Below are 18,255 nucleotides of genomic sequence, written 5' to 3' on the forward strand. Positions count from 1 at the left end.
ATCATTAGCTAAATAATTCATAAAATTTAAGTCTGTTAAAGTGAAATATTTGTATAACTGTTGAAGATTTATTGCAATATACAATTTCATTATTTCAATTTTAGGACCGGCGTGACTCCGAGAAAAAAAATGGACTTATGTTTATATAACATCCTTTGTTACTTTCTGCTGCCAACCAAGCCTAGACCTAATGAGTTCTTCTTTTGTTCCAGATGATCCAAAGAACCGTAGACGCCGGCGTCGTTTCTTCCCGCCAGAGGTATTAGAACAGTCCAAGGACTCCGGCGATGACAAAACCCGAAGTGATATGACCCTCACTGCCTCTTATATATCTCAGCCATCTACATCACCGATCACTGCCTCGTCTCCGACGTCTAAAACCACTCCCAAGAAGTCCGACTTGCGTGTTCACATGGAGAACGCCCGGAAAGGCGCCAGTCCCGCTTTCTCCGAAATGGGAAGATACAAGCCCTTCGCCAAACGCTCTGTCACCTCCAGCCCAAAGGAGAAGCCGTCATCCCCCAGAACGCTCAACCCCCCATCGCTAGAAAATCTGTCTTCTAAATTGCCGATCAAGGAAAATACAAGGAACCGGGAACCTTTGAAGGTTAGCTCAATATCAGACAACGACGAGAACCGCAGTAAGAACATAGCGAAGAGAATGGAAGAGCTGACAGCTTTCACCAGGCAGACCCTCGCCAGAGTCGAGCGTTTGGCGAACAAGAACCGGGAATCTCCCAAGAAAGAACTGAGAAAACCCCTTATTAGGCAGATAGACAGGCCGAGTAGTAGATCGAATAGAAAATCGCCGTCTCTAGAAAAGTCGGTGCCGTCCTCGATACTAAAGAAGAAGTCTGCCGACGAACCGTTGCCCATTATCATAGAGCCGGCAACTCCCCTTACGATTTCCTCAGCTGGGCCCGTTTCTATATTGAAGAGAAAGGTGTCCCAGAATGACCACAGTAAACTAGAGGACGGTCTGCATTCCTCCACGCCGCCAGTCACTTTCTCTCCGAGCGTGGTGGAGCCGACTTCGACCAAACGCAAACAGGGTATTTTGAAAAAACGAAGAAGCCTCGATGAATCCACCGTCATGAGGCACCGCAGTTGCAGCCCCGACGTGGCCAACAAAACCGACTCTCGCTCCATTTTGAAGAACCGGCGTAGGTCTTCCCTTGAAGAACTCACGAGAACGCAGTCTCCTGAAACGCCACTGCAAGGCATATTGAAGAGGAAGACCTCGAGGAACGAGGACGAGGATCTCTCCTTGAACTCACCACAGAGCATTTTGAAAAGGCGTTCGGGTGCCAGCAGCGCTGGCTCAACCGGTAGTACACCGCACGTGTCAATTACCACCGCCGTCATATTAGCAGCGGCCGGCGGTGCGGAAATGGTTTTGGAATCGGACGGTGAACCTGTCAAGCCTATACTGAAGAAGAAAAGCTTTTCCGAGGACCATTCCTTCTACAGCGAGAGCTCATCAGAGACCCCTAAACCTATACTGAAGAAGAAATCGAGTACAGAAACCGACGACTCCGAGGAGAAACCCAAGCCTATCCTTAAGTTACCCAAGAGTTCTTTGGAGAGAGAAATTCTAGACACAGGCCAAGAGCCCAGACCGAGCGCTTTCAAGCACGTCGAGACTGAATGCGAAGTTAGGCCAATCCTCAAGCAATCCTTTCCTAGAGAGGAATCTCCCAGACCAAGACTGTCTTTCTGCGGAGGGCGCAACTCGAATGACGAGGAAACTTATAGATACAAGCCCTCCAGAAGATCCCATACGATCTGTACCGATTTCAACGTTGCTTCTTTGCAAATAGACACCAAGGAGGAGGATAGACTTCTACGTAAACCTAGGCCCCTGTCCGTTCACGAGTTGGTGATGTCTTTCGAGAAGACGTCGACGGGGGCCATTCCCAAGAGGACCAGCTTGAAGAGGAACAGCGACAGGTATCGCACGCAACCCGTCACATCAAACGAATTGGAAGCTAGGTAAAAAAATTCATTTGAAACATTTTATTTCACAGTGTCTCCGATTAATCTAGGAATATCCAGGGTGTAACATCGACCTTGCAATAAAATTTCTGAGCTGGTATCAAAATAAAAAACATTTTTTTTTTTGTAAAAAAGCGCCAAGATCTTTCAGAAATTGGAATTGAAATAGTTTTTGGTCAATTCAAGGGCTATTGAATCTTTACAAATTAGCTGAAGAAGATTATCTGTACAGTCAAAGAGAATTTGTAACTTGCCGTTATTTAAATCAAACTACTGTCAGTTCCCACCGATACAAATAATAATTGACAGTAAAATGTCACAATGCGCCGACAGGTTGATAGGAATTTATCACGCTGATGTTTTTTTTGCGTTTCTAATGACCGTCATTAATCGTTTATCGATGGCGAGCCATTTAGTAGCTGCAGGTTCAGTACAGTTATTTACTTCGGTCCCGATATCAAGGGACTGTTAAAATAAACTCTGACGGCAATAAACCGAAAGACAGTTGGGAGTTTAGCACTCCGGCTAAATTTAGACGTTTCCGGACGCCCGTTTCGAATTGTTTTAAGATACACAGAACAATACCGCAATGAGCTCCCTATAATCGATATGTGTGTTTTGCGGCGTATTAAAATTTGAGGATTTTCTATAAATTTTGCTGCCAAATCTTGGTCTAAAATTAGACCTCCTTTCCGTCCCATTCAGTTCGTGCGTCGATGTCTAACAGTGAAGGTTGTTTCTGTGAAAAAGTGTGTTTTTTTTTTCGATTGTTGTTGTAAACATTTGAGGTTAGTAAAGTGTTCTTGTTTAATGTTTAATGGAGTGATAGATGAGCGGTTGTTTTTTTAAATGGGCATAAATTTCACGCGATTTCGGGTCACGGTTGGCGTAGGAGATCAGCCTACGCCAGCTTAAAAATAAGTATTCGATACTATTCAAAATGTGTCGAAAATCGTGTTTGCGCACTGAAAATTTATTGGCTCCGATATTATGCTGGCAAAAATTACAATATGGAAAAATATAATGTAACAACGGTTGGATTTTTTTTTAATTCTTTGATTTCGGCATCCCACACTTTTCATAAGAAACGCTTATAGTTTAAGATGACTTTAGCAGAATTTAATCTAATTCTAATAAAATGGTACCAACTTATTATAATGTACTTTTTTGAAAAGGTACTACCGGTTTAAGTATTTCTAGGAAACCGCAATTCTATTATCATTTTTAGCTTTAGGTGCGGCAGAGCGCATCCATTTTTTACACGAATAACTTTTGTAAACAGAAAATAATTTCTAAATGTCCTAATCTGTCTACACTCTCTATTAAATATTGCATCGCTGTTACCTAAATTATGACCTATTTAAATAATCTAATGCAATAATGAATGTAAAGTAAAACAATTGTTAGTTTATCGAAACAAGCCAGTAGATATCATGAAACAGTTGAAATGTCTCAGCAAACCTTCTTCAATTATGTAATAAAAATAAAATATAAAGACTGTGTCATCAGTTCTCGTCAAAACTCAACTTTTCAGCTTAAATCTGGTGAAAAGCCCTCCAACGTTCTCCGAAGACCAGAGCAGCCACAGCATCATCTCCCATACATCACGTTCTTTCGACATCCATTCGTTGCTGGACTTCACGTCGTCGTTAGAGAATGACGGCCATCTGAACAGCATATTCACCTCGACACTCCACAACTCCACCAGTCCTGACAGCACCGTGTACGGAAAAATGTCTTCGGATTCAGCTTTCCAGTCTCTTGGAGACGGTTTAGAATTGGAACAGGTAAGTCGAGTCATCCGAAGAAGGTTTACAACGATTGTGTTGCCTTCGAACCCAATCCTTCCAAGTCTTTAGTGCTATGTCAATTTCTATTAGGGATGCTTCCCAGTTTGCTCTTTGTAGTGTCACTTAACGCCGTTTCTTTCGCAGGAAGAAGATGTGGCACAGGATGTCGTCCGGGAATCGGTTAAATCGAAGGGCAAGCTAGAGCCCTCTAAATTGGAATTGCAGATGAAGGCGATCGCCGAGGAAGCCAAGAAAATGAGATTGGGCAAAGGTAAATAACACACGTAACGTAGATCTTGTTTACTTACACCGATATAAAAAAGGCACGTGGGTATCCAGCAAAACCGGACGCCGTAAAGTTCGGAGTTTATACGATTTCATGAATTGCTTTCTTTACGCTTATTGCGTTCTCACCGCAGTTGTAGACCTTTTTAGGCTTTAAAATATTACTTTAACGAAATAACAGTCTCAAAAAATTTAATCGCATAGAAGAAGCGGATCAACGGTAAACTTAACCATATCATCAAATTATTTTTATAGTTTCCATTCTTTTAGGTAATGCTGGTATTGAAAGATACAGAACCAGGAAAACTGGGACTACCGAGAGATTGCCCGCTCGTTTTTCAACTCAGCCAGTGACTTTCGAAGAGGTCCAAGAGGCTTCCAGGATCAACAAGGGTTCAGATGAGGATCCGGATGGTAAGGAAACCGAAAAAAACCGAGCTGTACAGTTAACGCTTATAGTTTAATTAATCTGCATGTGTAAATTTTGTATATACGATATTGCACGGTGTACATTATAATGCATTTATTAGTCTGGATTTAATAGGATATACCAATTCGCGTGGGGTTATTAGTGAAATTATAATATGCGCGTTGAAATTAATTTAGTTTTTATTAGGTTTTATTCAAATTGGCAGCACAGAAGCGTATTATCGATGGCAGTAAAATGCACCGAACACATTTATGATCGAAATTTATTATTAGTTTTATCACGTACTGCAAAATGTAATCGACATTTGTATAAAAATATTTCCTGAACTATTTTTTTTTATTTGTGTAATTATTCTTGGTGTAAATTCATTTCTACGTCAAATTACAGAGTTTTTGCTCAGCCGGGCCCAGATATTATCTTGCCTCTTGTTTTGCCCTAGGAAACGAAGAAGATCCCTGCAGCCTAAGCTTAGTGGAAAGAATAAAAATGTTCGATACCGTAGTGGTCGAAACCAAAAATAATGTCACGCCTAGGGCGAGCGTGCGCAAGTCGCCGAATCGCTATTCGCTCGATTCCGCAACCGCTAACGCTGCCGCAGCGGCACGGCAACTTTTCCTCAACGCAACTGTGGCTTTAGGTGTGCTATTTTTTTTGTATATAAAATATATAGCGCAGGATCGACTTATGCACTTTTTTACATTACAACCGAAAAAAAAAGGTAAAAACGGTAATTGAAGTATCAAAACAAACATTTTTATTAAAGTCATAGGTCAATCCTGTTAACAAAGTCAGTTACAAATCATAAGCATTTACGCGTACGCTGAATACGAACCTGAACTTATTTTCGTGCGATCGAAATTAGTTTTCGAGAAAAAAGATCAGATTTCTGACCTAAACACAACACAACCCTCACCATCACTTTAAAGTAACTAAAAAAAACATTTATTTGTATACAATTTCGTATTTAAACCGCCATTTCCATCTCTGACAGTCATGCGCCAAAGAATTTTCTGTCCCTCATCTTTGCCTGAAATAAGGTTACTAAGTACTGTAAAATTACTTTGTATAAACGGTGAAATGTCATAAATAAATTAATATAACTATAAAAGAATGTAACTAATTTAGAAAAGTAACTGTAGTGAAATAGTAAATAGTGAGGATTCAAGTGTTGAGTTCAGGTTAGAATTTAGAATTTTTTTTCTCAAATACTAGATGGTAGTACATTAGGTAAAAGGTCAAGTAACTTTTCGAACATTAATTAATTACAATTAAATGCATTTGATTTGGCGACTGATATAGCTTCTTTCGATTTTTATTTTATTTTATTTAGTGGCACTTGTAAACTAATGCACAATTTTCCCGCGTTTTCCAAGTTTGTGTTCTAGAAACAAATATTGCATGCCATACGGAAAACACAATTTTGCTCGCTGTACATAAGTCACACAACAAACACGTACTTGTATAATATGCACGTTTTCAAATTGCTGCCTACATAGAAATATACTTACATAATAATTAATGAACGTATCACATATCGTGCCTCAGTATCAAAAGTTAATTTCGTCGCGAACGGCTATTCTGATTTTGAAAATTTATAAAAAATTTTATTATTTAATTCCATTGTAGAAACCTTTCGTTTTGAACAAATACAAGAGAAAATGAGACGTTTTTTCCGAAATAAATATCGCCAGAGCAACTAAACATACACTAATTTAGGTGACGTCATTAGCATTCCCTCTTGTATTTTGTCTTAGCGTTGTAACTGAGAAATAAACCTAAAATTGGGGAGAAAGATTGTCAAAATTAGATTAGCTATTCACGAAAAAATCAACTTTGAATTTGAGGCCCATTTTTAGCGATGTGGCTAATACAATTTTGGAAGTACGGACCTGCAAAGTTTTAAATGAAACTTTTTAATAAGTTTGAAACGGCTTAAAATAAAAACTTGTTTGGAGACCTGGTGCAAATCGAATCAGGACATAATTCAGCAATGTTCCCAAAAAAAAAAAGATCATCAGTGGCGTAGATATGGGGTCAGAAAATTCTAAATCAAGGATTTTCTAATACCCTGTTGAATTTTTCGAAATAACAGTCTTTGTCAACAAATAACACCCGTAAATTTTTTAAGAAAGTATAATTGTTGAAATAACACAATTTTCGATATATCTGTCCTAAAAACACGATATAGTGCACGAATTAATTAGTAGGCTTTGAACATTATTGGATGATAAATTGTTGCAAGTAAGTGGCAGATAAGCTATTTCTATAGTTCTATTATAAAAAAACATTAATGACTGGACTTTCGATGATTTATCCAACATGAAATTTGTGTTTGGGTCAAGCAGAGGCAAATGTTTTTAAATCTGGGTTTAAAACGGAAACATTATTAAAGCAGCACCTATTTGAAACAATTTGTCGTCCAATATTCAAAGCCTACTAATTAATTCGTATATATCCAAATTTGCGATTGTCTCGAAAACCACATATCCTACTAAAAATTTACAAGAATTTTATTTGTAGATAACAAACTGTTATTTAGAAAATTATCGCGCAAGGTGCTTTAAAAAAACCTCCAATTATAATTTTTTATTTATAAAAATGGCCTCTGCCCCTATATCTGCGGTACTGATTGTCTTATTTTCCCGCTAATACCACTAAATTATGTCCTAATTCGATTTAAAGGTTTTATTTCCCTGTTTCGGATTTATTAAAATGTTTCCAATTTTATTTTAGCAACAGCACTTTGCTGGACTGTATTTTCATAAATATGTCTAACTGACCAAACCATTCTCGCAAGAATTTTAGTTTTATGTTTCTTACCGCACTGTATATTTAAAATGGAACAGTTACTATTTTTTTTTAATTTTGTAGCATCTGCGACGCTTAAAAGTAACCAAACGAATAAGAAAATTAATATCTAATTAAGCTGAACACTCGTCAACTACGACTTGGCGCTGCCACTGCTAAAAATACCCCCGTTGACTGCACTTATCCTCGGATGAGCCCTTTTTATGACTTCCCATTCCAGCTCCCGTTTCACCAGATGGAATTTTACACAGCGCGACACGTCTTCATCATCATCACTCAACGGAAAGCGACAGCCCTCGATGGCGTTTTTAACGCATTGTTCCCGCTAATAAATTCAGAACGCGTCGCCTTTCCGACACCTTTTCAAAGCGGGGCGTCAAAAATATGACGGAGCAGTCGGTCCGAGTAGATTAAGAAGTAATTGGTAAAGTGGAGTGGTGTGATAGTGTACAGAAATCTTTGGGAAGAAGTGGGTATTCAGTTTTTAAAAGTCCCATGGGCGTATCTTGTCTCTCATAGTCTGTTTCGAAATGGTGTGGAGTAAAGCTCATTATACGACCAAATCTCCGAAAAACGTGTATTGATGGGGTTTATATCTAATTTCAAACAGTATATTTTATCACAGCACTAGTAATTTTTGGATGGAAACGGAAGTGTATCTATTTTTTTCTCACTTCATCAACAACACATTTTATCAACTTATCCTTTTTCGCCATTTATTTTCTCGGTTTTCTTCCAGATGTGATTTCAATAAGTCTTAGCATTCTCCATTACACCATTTGTTTATATTTTTGTGGTAATTGGCCTGCATTTTAGATACAAAATAAAATTAATTTACTCTTACGGTTTTGCAATATTAGTCAATTTCTATTTCTGATCCACCTGCAAATAATTTTGGAACAATTACCGTTTCATTTTGCACAATTTATTTCGCCTTACAATAATCTTGCCACTAACACAATGATACCTCAACTGATTTCAAATATTTTTTTCATTACAAATTCTATTTGCCTACATCTTAAAAAGATTAAACTGAATGAATTTTAAGACAGCTAATGGATACGTTTGACGACTGATTTATTACCGCATACCATTTCAAAATAGACTATAGCAACTTTCCCTTGACGAATACGAATTAATCTATTTTTACATGCACGCGAAAAAAATTGAGCGCAGAAAGTCAAGTTCGTACATTTCCAAGTGGAATTTTATTTGCAAAAAAGACCTAAACAACCATCGATGACGATTTCGCGTTGTGTCAAGCGGGGATCTAGAATGGCAAGTGTGTAAGATGTAAATATAGCGTGGTTATGGGATTGTCGGTGTTGATGCGAGACAGTGGCACAGTGTAGTGAATGATATGTATGGGAGAATGGTGGAGTTTTTTTTAATTTGTAGGGATTGGCGCCAGTCATTGATAATATTCGCAATGTGCTACAATGTGGGCTATTTTTAAAGCAGTGGGTTTCTTAAAATGTCAAGAGTGGAGTAGTGTGCAGTGTGCATACAAATTGCAGTAGCAGATAGCAGAAGTGCAGAATGTTTACAAATATAAGAACTTGGGATGCAATAATAATAATTTTGTTTATATTTACTTCAGAAACATTAATAGCTTCTATTTACGAACACGGACGCCATTAACACTGAATCGATGCTAGTCTAAAATTTTAGAATACATAATTTCCTTCTAGTGCTAAGGTCCGTGAGAAAATCGTACATGACGTAAAAATCAGGGCCGAATCGAATATATTTTAATTGGCGGGGTAATAAATATCTCACTGGAATAGTGTTTGATAGAATAAAAGAAAATTAACAAGAATTCAGGAGTTAAATTTTCATTCCCGCCCCCAAAAATTATATAAACAAAATAATTTCGTTGTTTGTCGAGTAAAAAAGATCTTATTCAAGTTAAGTAAACAAAATACCGGGTTTTATTTTTTTTTATATTTCAATAAAAACTAGTATTAAATATCTGTACGACCAGTTTTAGATCTGGTTACTAGACTTTAGTATATGGATAATGTAGGTACTTGAAATTCCAAAATGAACTATGAGTAATATGGAGAATAAAGTGCCAGAGACGCCCATTAACAATTGCCCTTTGTTCTGCGGTCAGTATTAAGTAGTCTTTAGTTCAACTAATTTTAATCTTAATTTCTTAATTATCCAAAAAATGATGGGTTGCTTTGCATGTTATGTTATTGTTTGTATAAAATTATGCGTCTACAAATACATTTATATTTTTCAATAGGTCATGTGAAAACAAAGTACGGACCTGGAATGTACGATTTACTGTCGGACCTTAGAACAAAATAAATTTACTATGTTTATTTTGATCTTTTTTCCTTTAACATGTTCAGAAAATGAGTACCTGCGTATTAAGTGACTCTGTACCTACTGTTGCACAGCGGAATAACTTTATATTTAATATTAGGCCTAAATTTTCCAAAATTTCTGTGAATTCTGTCCGAGTTCTTCAATTTTCACCGTTGTAAGCTTCAAATATATCCACTACGTACACACAATACAACATAAAGTGTATTATTTACGATGTGGTACAAGTTATTAACCTTTTTTACGTTCCAGACGACAGCGAAACCACCAAATCGTCAGAAAGGAAGAGCATCCTGAAGACAGCCATCGAGTCGTCCGTCCGACGCACCGTCGTCAGTTCCGGCGCGCCGAAATCCGCCCTCAAGAGACGTGATGTGAACGTTTCGCCCGGCAGGCGCTCCATCCTCAAGACGGAGGTGTCGCCCGACAAAGACGACGAGGGCATCTCGTGCAACGACTCGGATTCCGATTCGGACGCGTCGCCGCACGCCCAGTTCGGCTCCAAAGAGGAGGAGCGCGGTAGGAAGGAAGAAGACGACGAAAAGGCGACGACCGGCAGGTATGGGAAGTTCAACGGGGACAGCACCTCCGAGGGGGAGTCCTCGGGGGGCAGGGAGATCAGGAGCATCTTCAAGAACGACAACAGGCTGCGGGTCATGTAAGTGCGATTTTTTTTTTAGTTCTTTTAGAGTAGCGCTGTTTCTAAACTGGAAAATTTTGACAGCCCTGTATGTTTACGAACTGTGGTATTTTTTGGAACTGTCAAATAACGCATCTGGTCATTATTTCCAGACTAATGCATTTCGCATTAAATCCCAAGTGCTTGTTTACTACTTCCGTGGAGTGAATACAGTCATTGAAGCTGAAAATCAGATGTAACCTCCGAATTCTTTGAAACTGCATGGATTTGCATTAAAAATTTAGAATAAGACTCATCTTAGGCTCAAGTTCAAAAGTGACATAAGCCCGATTGACGCTTTTTGTTTTTTAGGGGTAAAAACTACCCCTAATTGAAAAAAAATTAAAAAAGTAGGTTCTAAGCATTTTATTGATAAAAATCTTGTTCAAGCACAAAGATTAAATAATGTTCCATGTTCTCGAACATGTTTTATGATATATTTGATCTTTTCGACCCTTTATTTAACCCTTAAAAACTACCCCTATGCAAAAAATAATGATAAAAAATTACTTTTTAAAGATTTGGAATGATTAAATCGTGCAATTATTTAAAATAAAAGTTACCTTATAACTAATAAAGGAATTATACCCTTTCAACCCCTAAAAACCACCCCTGTATTGACAAAAATTATAAAAAATTACTTTTTAAAAGCTTGGAATGCTTTAACGGTGCAATTATTTAAAATAAAAATTCACTCATTGCCTATGAAAGAATTTGTATCTCATAACACTTTTCAACCCTTATAAATCACCCCTGAGCTAAAAAAAAATTTACTTTTGCCATTTTCAACTCTTATAAGCTACTCTTTTAACAATATTAATGTAAAATATTTTTATTATAATCGATTTTTAAATATAATAAATCATAAAAAAAATTGCTACACTGCATATAAATAATCACACTAATTCTTTTTACTTATTTTATTTGTATAATATAATATGTAATATATAAAAATGAGAAAGCCCATTTTGCTCCAAAAAAATGACATTGTTTTTTTTGCCATAACCCGGTTAATTTTGAAGCTATAGTATCCTACAAAAAAGCTTTTTAAAGATAATTTCAAGAGCTGTAAGATCGTTTGCAAATAAAACCTTTTAAGTCCTTCGTTTTTTAAAGGGAAAAGATCGAAGGGCTCGAGACAGGTCGTTGTTTCACTAAAATGAATACTTCATGCGGCGATATCTCCTTAATTTTTTATGCTATAGGAATAAAAAAGCAAAATATTTGTTGGAAAAAAGCTACATGTTTGTTTCCTATCATTTTTTACGTACCTTTCATAGTTTCAGTTATTATATAAATAGAGCAATTTTTTTGAATAATGAAAATTACGTTTTCAACTTTTACCGCATATTATTAAAAAAAAATGCGCATTATAAACCGGCCTAACTTCAGGATCGTATGAAAAACACTAAAACAAAACTAATTTTAAAGGGTATAGGATTAATTTTAATTCTGATGGAAATGGTACAGCGTTTACTGCTCATTTTTCCTTAAAAAATATGAGCAACCCATCTGTTTTTGACGATAACTCCTTCAATTTTGCTCTAATTAACTTTTATAAGTGCTCATTTTGAAGGCTGTTTTGAGTACTACAAGTTTTCAATCGTGAATAACTAAAAAACTATTGATTTTTCGAAAAAATTCTTTCGTTTATTATTTTTGAAAAAGAAAATTTCCACCCCCAAGAAGGGGTGTCAAACCCAACAGGGTGGAAGCATCAATCGGGGCTATGTCACTAATGTTCATTGACCTTTTCTCTAACTATCTGCCAAATTTCAAGTCGATCTGTTCAGTTTCAAAGAATTCGGAGGTGAAAAGCTTCAATGACCTCATTCATTTTCATTAATCTTTCGAAAGTCGATACAACTTCTTCGACAGAAATTTAAAATCGATTAAGATAAACGACACAAAACTGAACAACTTCTTCCATTGGTTTTAACTTTTCCAAGAAATGTTGTGCTATAACGTATGGATTTAAAAAGAAATAATTTTCATTTCCGCCAATGTATCTCCTTCTAGTCGCATTGTCGTCCTTGTTAAATAAATGAATTATTTCCTTGGATAAAAATTAAATCCTTTCTCTATCTTGAGCGTAAGCGTTATTCAGATTGAGAAATACGCGCACGCATATCTGTTATTAATATGGTATTGAAGAGGTGTTAAATAATTAACGGCCTTTACCCACTCAAGTTTATAAATAACTCCTTCAACTGCATATGCGGATGGCAGACTCACCAACATTTCGCTTTATTTACACTCGGGTCGTAGAGGTTTATTGGTATTTAAACAAGTGTTTACATTTTCGCGATTTCCTCCAGCAAATAAAACGCATTTTGCTTATTACGATTTATCTTCGGCTGTCAGGAGTGACAACTGAAGTAAATGAATGTTTATACAACGTTAAATGTTTATTCTCTTCCTCGTGTTGTTTCTGAAGCGCTTTGGCTGATTAGCTCGAAATTTCGAAAGTATAGTGAAATTTTCAAATCTAGTGTTCCGTTCGTCTGGCATTTTCGGAGCTTGAATTCGAAAGTTGAGCGATTTTCTGAAGACAAAAAATCACCCCATTTATATTTTGTAAAGTGTATATGCAACTCAGAAATGACCTATTTGTGTCTGTGCGTACCAAATACGGAGGCCCTTGCATCTAATTCGACTTTTATGGTGTCATGCACCAGTGATCAAACGAAAACACCCCAGGGAGATATTTTAAAAGATGTAGAGGCAGAATCCAGTACCATCGACTATCAGTCGCCTAACTCTGTCAAGAAACGTCCCGCTCTCCAATTATAAGATGATAACACGCCCTTACAAGTAAACTTTATTAATGGAGGCATTACCTGCATTGCTGGTGGCGTATAATTGTTAATATATCCGCGATTACCAACACGGACAAAGTTGCAGGTGCAGGCCGTTCTATTTATTATAACAGAGATGGCCATTAAGATAGCTGCCTGGCAAAAGGAAAGTAACAGGTAGGCAAATAGACTGACCGATTGCGATGCACTTCGTTACGGCTGACCTTGGAAAGTCGAACTGGGATCAGGTACAGGGCCGTTCTGCCTGAATTCGCGGGGCCTAGATGGTATTTTCAAGAAGGCGACTAAAAACACCAATATCGATAAATAATTACGTTTAGTAAACAGTTGTGTCCAAAGGTGTTCGAATATCTTTTACATTTATGGTGGTTCATTTCTTCATTACATTTTTAACCATATTTTTGGACCAGTTTAAAACTGCTCTAGCAAATAGGTATATTAGAACTATGGACAGAACAGATATATTTATTTCACTAGACAGTGACCTGACCTTTCGCTCTAACTTCTACAACATACTACTTTAGGTGGTAGAGGTTTATTGGGGAAAATTTTTGAGGTTCCCACTTGTAAATTGAACACATTTTGTTTATTACGACTCATCTTCAGCTGTCAGATATGAAAACTGACTTTAGTAACGTTAAATAATGTTTCTTTTATTCTTCATGTTGTTTCTAAATCGCTTTGACTCATTGAAATTTCGAAAGTATAGTGAAATTTTCAAATCTTTCCACTTCAGCTTATATGGCTGCTGTAGCGTCTCGATATCCGGAAAGTTAAGTGAATTTTCGAATTTTGCTCGTCTCTGCTTGAATGACAACTTTGAATTTCCGAACGAAATTGGAGCGATTATTTTTTCTTTTTGCTCAAAGGATTTATAGAGACAGCAAGTTTCTATAAGTATAGAACCAGTCCCTGCACTGCTTGTGTTAATTTCTTCCGAACACCGCAATCTTCTCCACTTTTTCCATGCCTTCCATTGAAAAAACCAGCCTATAACTGCTATGAAAATGTCGTTAAGTTTTATGGCCTTGTATACAAAGTAAACTTGGATGATCCTAAGGCGCCGTATATACCCGTACAACGAATCAGATTTCATCATTATTTCTATTATTAGTATTGCCAGTATTGGGAAAGTCAGAATAAGTGTTTTTGTCACACATAACGCAAGCTTTACGATTAAATTAAATTAACTGAAAGTGAAAAACGGTTGTCTGCAAACTTAAATGTACGGACAATATAGGTAATAAGTATTAATATAAGCTTATTATTTTACCGCGAACCAAAAAAATTGGAAATACGTTACGGTTTCTGAACATCTCGATGTACTGACACATGTTTAACCAATAAAAAAACTGTACCACAACAAACTACAGTTTGGTAACACAAAGCAGTTCAAAAACCGGGCTCTACGGAATTTACCAAAAAAAACACTCGTTTGTTTTTTTCATAGTTCACACGACACGCTCTGATAATTTCAAGCAGCAATCCAATTGAGCGGAAAATCGTCATTAAATGTCCTATTAAATCGTTTGGTAGGAGCCTATACGGTAAAGTTTTTGCGCTGATTAAGTTTTTTGAGCGCTAGAAAGCAAGTCGTGTTTTGAGATTCGGCGATATTTTTATTTCGTTTTTTAAACGGAAAATCGGTCGCGGTCTAAAAATTCGATCCTGTTTGGTACAATGCAAATGTGGTGAGATAACACAGGTTGTCGTCTTGTTGCAACTGTTTTCGATTGCTAAACGCTGCCTTTTGATTTAACGTAAACCGTATTCAGTGGTGGTTTGATGGTTTCTGGATCGATTGCCTTTATGATAATTTTGATGATTTGGCGGACATGACTTCAAGAGAAATTAAAATTATCCACGGTATCGTTAGGTAAAATTTATACTCAAAAATATAGTAATGCAGTAATAGGAGATATCAAAGAATTAAAATGGAGAGCTCTTCGATGTTTCTCATTTCGATGTTGTCTTTCCAGTGTCCAACGATTGACTTTTTCGCCTTTTTTTTTCCCCTTCCACACCTCCCGTTATTAATCGGCATTCAGTGTTTCCATGTCTTGTATTATGAAAACGATTACTCAACTGACAACCATTCAATGAAAAATTTCAGAGGCGAGGTTGAGTTACTGACGGACAATCTAACGCGGGAGGCCTTGATGGCTGAATAACTCGTCGAGTAAAAGCGAAATAAAAAAAAACAACGTGACACCCAACCGACAGGTGTGCCGACGGAAAATATTCATTTTGTAATAGCCATTACGTTATCCGTTTTAAAGGCGATCTCAGATATGCCCGTCGTGAGGGAAGAAAATCATCGTTATTAGCGTTATGGATTGTTATTACGAGATATTTATTTGTTAACAAAGGAGGTGTATCCGTTGTCAAGGCTAAAAAATAATTGGGTACTCAGCAGTTGCGTCGTAGTTACCAAATAAAAATGTGTTTGTAAGTAAATAGTGTTTCAGTGCTATTCCACATCGGATATTTATTGATTTTAGGCGGTTCAAGTTAACGATTACGTACAGAGTTATTAGAAAGGTTGATAAAAAATTGCAGTTCCAACATACAACTTTCTTTTTCTTGTAAGTAAAAAATTCAAAAACAGTCTCAAAAATCGATATTTTAATATTTTTAATAAATCTGGCAACACCGCATAATTTTCGAAACTATTATAGAATAATCTTAAATTGAGTGTGGAAAGTTGATGATGGTTTCTCGCAACCGAAACGTCGCTATGAAAATATAAATATACAGTGAAATCCCTTAACACAGATGTAAGATTTATTTTAAAAATTCCTCTAAATAAAAAAAGTTACAGACGATTTTCGAAAACACCAAATTTACTTTTCAAAATAACTGAAAAACCTGAAGAGCTAGAACCGACCCGTAGCGCCATTAAGTTAGCAATAGACCTGTTTAAAACTTTCCCCATTTAACTGTTTCCTATCTCTTATAATTTCCAAGATATCAATACATGCACCACCAAAATGGTCCACACTGTATATCCTTCTACAGGGTCGGAAAGTCCCCATGGTTCATCAACCGTTACGTGAGAGCGATAAAGTAAGTCATAGAAATCTGTGCGATAGAGAAAGATGGCTATAATGAAAGCGTCTAATAGTCACCGCCCATTTCGCCCTTCCACAAATAAGATCCACTTCTTATTTGTGGAAGGAAATAAGAAGTGGATCTTATTTGTGGAAGGGCGAAATGGGCGGTGACTATTAGACGCCTTCATTATAGCCATCTTTCTCTATCGCACGGATCTGTATAGCTTTCTTTATCGCTCCCACGTAACGGCCGATGAACCATGGGGACTTTCCGACCCTGTATATACTAATTACATCTTCTACATCTTCCTGATGTGTCTGAACTTGATAATAAATTTACGGTCGTAACGACGACGAGGCTGGTGTAATTAAATCGTTTGATAAAAATGTTATACAATTATTGTGTTAATTAAACTGTTATTAGTCCTGCGAGACCCGAGCTTGTACGTCTTTACGCCTCTTCTTCCTCGTAATTAATTCGATTTTTTCTCTACGAGCACTCCCACGTAGATCAATTACGGTATCACTGGTAGCAGTTTATGGGTTTTGTGCGCTCGGTATCGGTTTGTGTATATCGGTCGATCGTCTGGCTATAAAAACGTTTTGAACGGATGCAAATTAAAACAAACAACTATGGTTTATAGTGCAGAAGTTTCCAACCAGAAGATAGCGAGAGATGTGATAATGTATAAGAATAGTTTCTATGCCTAAGACTACGGTTACACTGGATTCGAATTCGTACAGATTCGCACGAAGTGTCCGATTGAAATAAATAGAGCACGTATTTAAATGCATCGTCAAAAAGGGTGGATGAAGGATGTACATCAGAAGTCACGTCATCATCGAGTTTGATTTTAATAACTATTACCCTTTACTGGTTACGATACAAACAAATATTAACATAAACTAATAATTAATAATACGTATTATACCAACAATAAATATACCACGCCAAGCACTGCTCTCCAAGGCACTGACAAAGCCAAGTGAACCGCGTTTGACACCAAACTAATTATAGAATACCATGCAAAAAATTATTTACGATCTAGTGGACCAATACAGGTTTACTTTGACGACCAGCGCGCCGCCGTCGATTCCACATCAGGCGGACTGGTCTACCAATACCGAATTCGCTCAATGACTATTCGAGTATAAATTACGAGACACATCATGGCTAAAGCATAGGAAGAAATTTCAAGAGAAGTGCAGACGGTCCTGTGCTTTTAGATTCCAATTGATAATGTAACAACTATACAAACAGTTTAAAAACAAGTAATTTCGAACAATAGTTTGACTTACATAGTGTGTCCCCTATTGGGTAAAACGACTTAAGAGATAAAAAATGTATGTGTGCAATTAATATTATGTGCCTAGTTTAAGAAAAATCTAAAGCCAAACAAAACGTCAAGTATTTTGAAGCTTTCAAGGCATTTCAACTTTGACTTTGGGGTATTTCGAAGTTTTGAGAGAGTCAGAACGCTAAATTTAAATGACAACAAATTTGTAACATTTGGAATACATAGAAATAATTTCAAAACCATCGCCATGCATCAAAACAGCTTTGAAATGCATCAAATGTACCTGCGTAACTTCCCTCTAATGATATATAATATATATATAAAAAATATATAAACAGCTGCACTACTCATTTTTGGGCCTCCTTAGTACAGATTAGATTGAATGTCACTGCCTCAGAGGATGTGTCGTTTATTGAACTCTAATACATTTTAATTTTTCCACAGATAGAGGGTCTGATTTATGCGTTATTTATTCCGTTGACGTTTTAATCGTAAGAATTCCTTATTAACAAATGGCCTGATATCGGCGTAGGAGATATGAAAATTCCGCAACGGTTATATTAAGTGCGTTCGAGAAGGTTTCAGGTGCCGTTTTCATTATCGAGACCGATTATTTTGTAACAGGGCCCAACGTCTTTAACTGGAGATAAACGCGAAGTCATAATTGCTTCCTTGGTGCACTTGCTTATCGCAAAAAAAAAATTGTTTAAGGAAACTGGCCTTTAAATTTGACAGATTTGTAAATAATACCATTTTATGTGGTA

At 36.8% G+C, this 18,255-nt stretch overlaps 1 protein-coding gene across 1 annotated transcript in view; it reads left to right on the plus strand.

Moving 5' to 3' along the window:
* The window catches only part of LOC108910107 (supervillin), a 78,738-nt gene that overhangs the window by 41,371 nt on the left and 19,112 nt on the right, over window positions 1-18,255 (plus strand). The window contains exons 5-10 of the mRNA XM_023457424.1: window positions 213-1,992; window positions 3,530-3,782; window positions 3,930-4,056; window positions 4,341-4,484; window positions 4,940-5,137; window positions 9,895-10,300. Of these exons, the coding sequence (XP_023313192.1) occupies window positions 213-1,992; window positions 3,530-3,782; window positions 3,930-4,056; window positions 4,341-4,484; window positions 4,940-5,137; window positions 9,895-10,300 (2,908 nt within the window). The remainder of the gene's footprint in view (window positions 1-212; window positions 1,993-3,529; window positions 3,783-3,929; window positions 4,057-4,340; window positions 4,485-4,939; window positions 5,138-9,894; window positions 10,301-18,255) is intronic.

The sequence above is a fragment of the Anoplophora glabripennis genome, unplaced genomic scaffold (genome assembly GCF_000390285.2).
Source record: "Anoplophora glabripennis isolate ALB-LARVAE unplaced genomic scaffold, Agla_2.0 scaffold184, whole genome shotgun sequence".
Lineage (NCBI taxonomy): Eukaryota > Metazoa > Arthropoda > Insecta > Coleoptera > Cerambycidae > Anoplophora > Anoplophora glabripennis.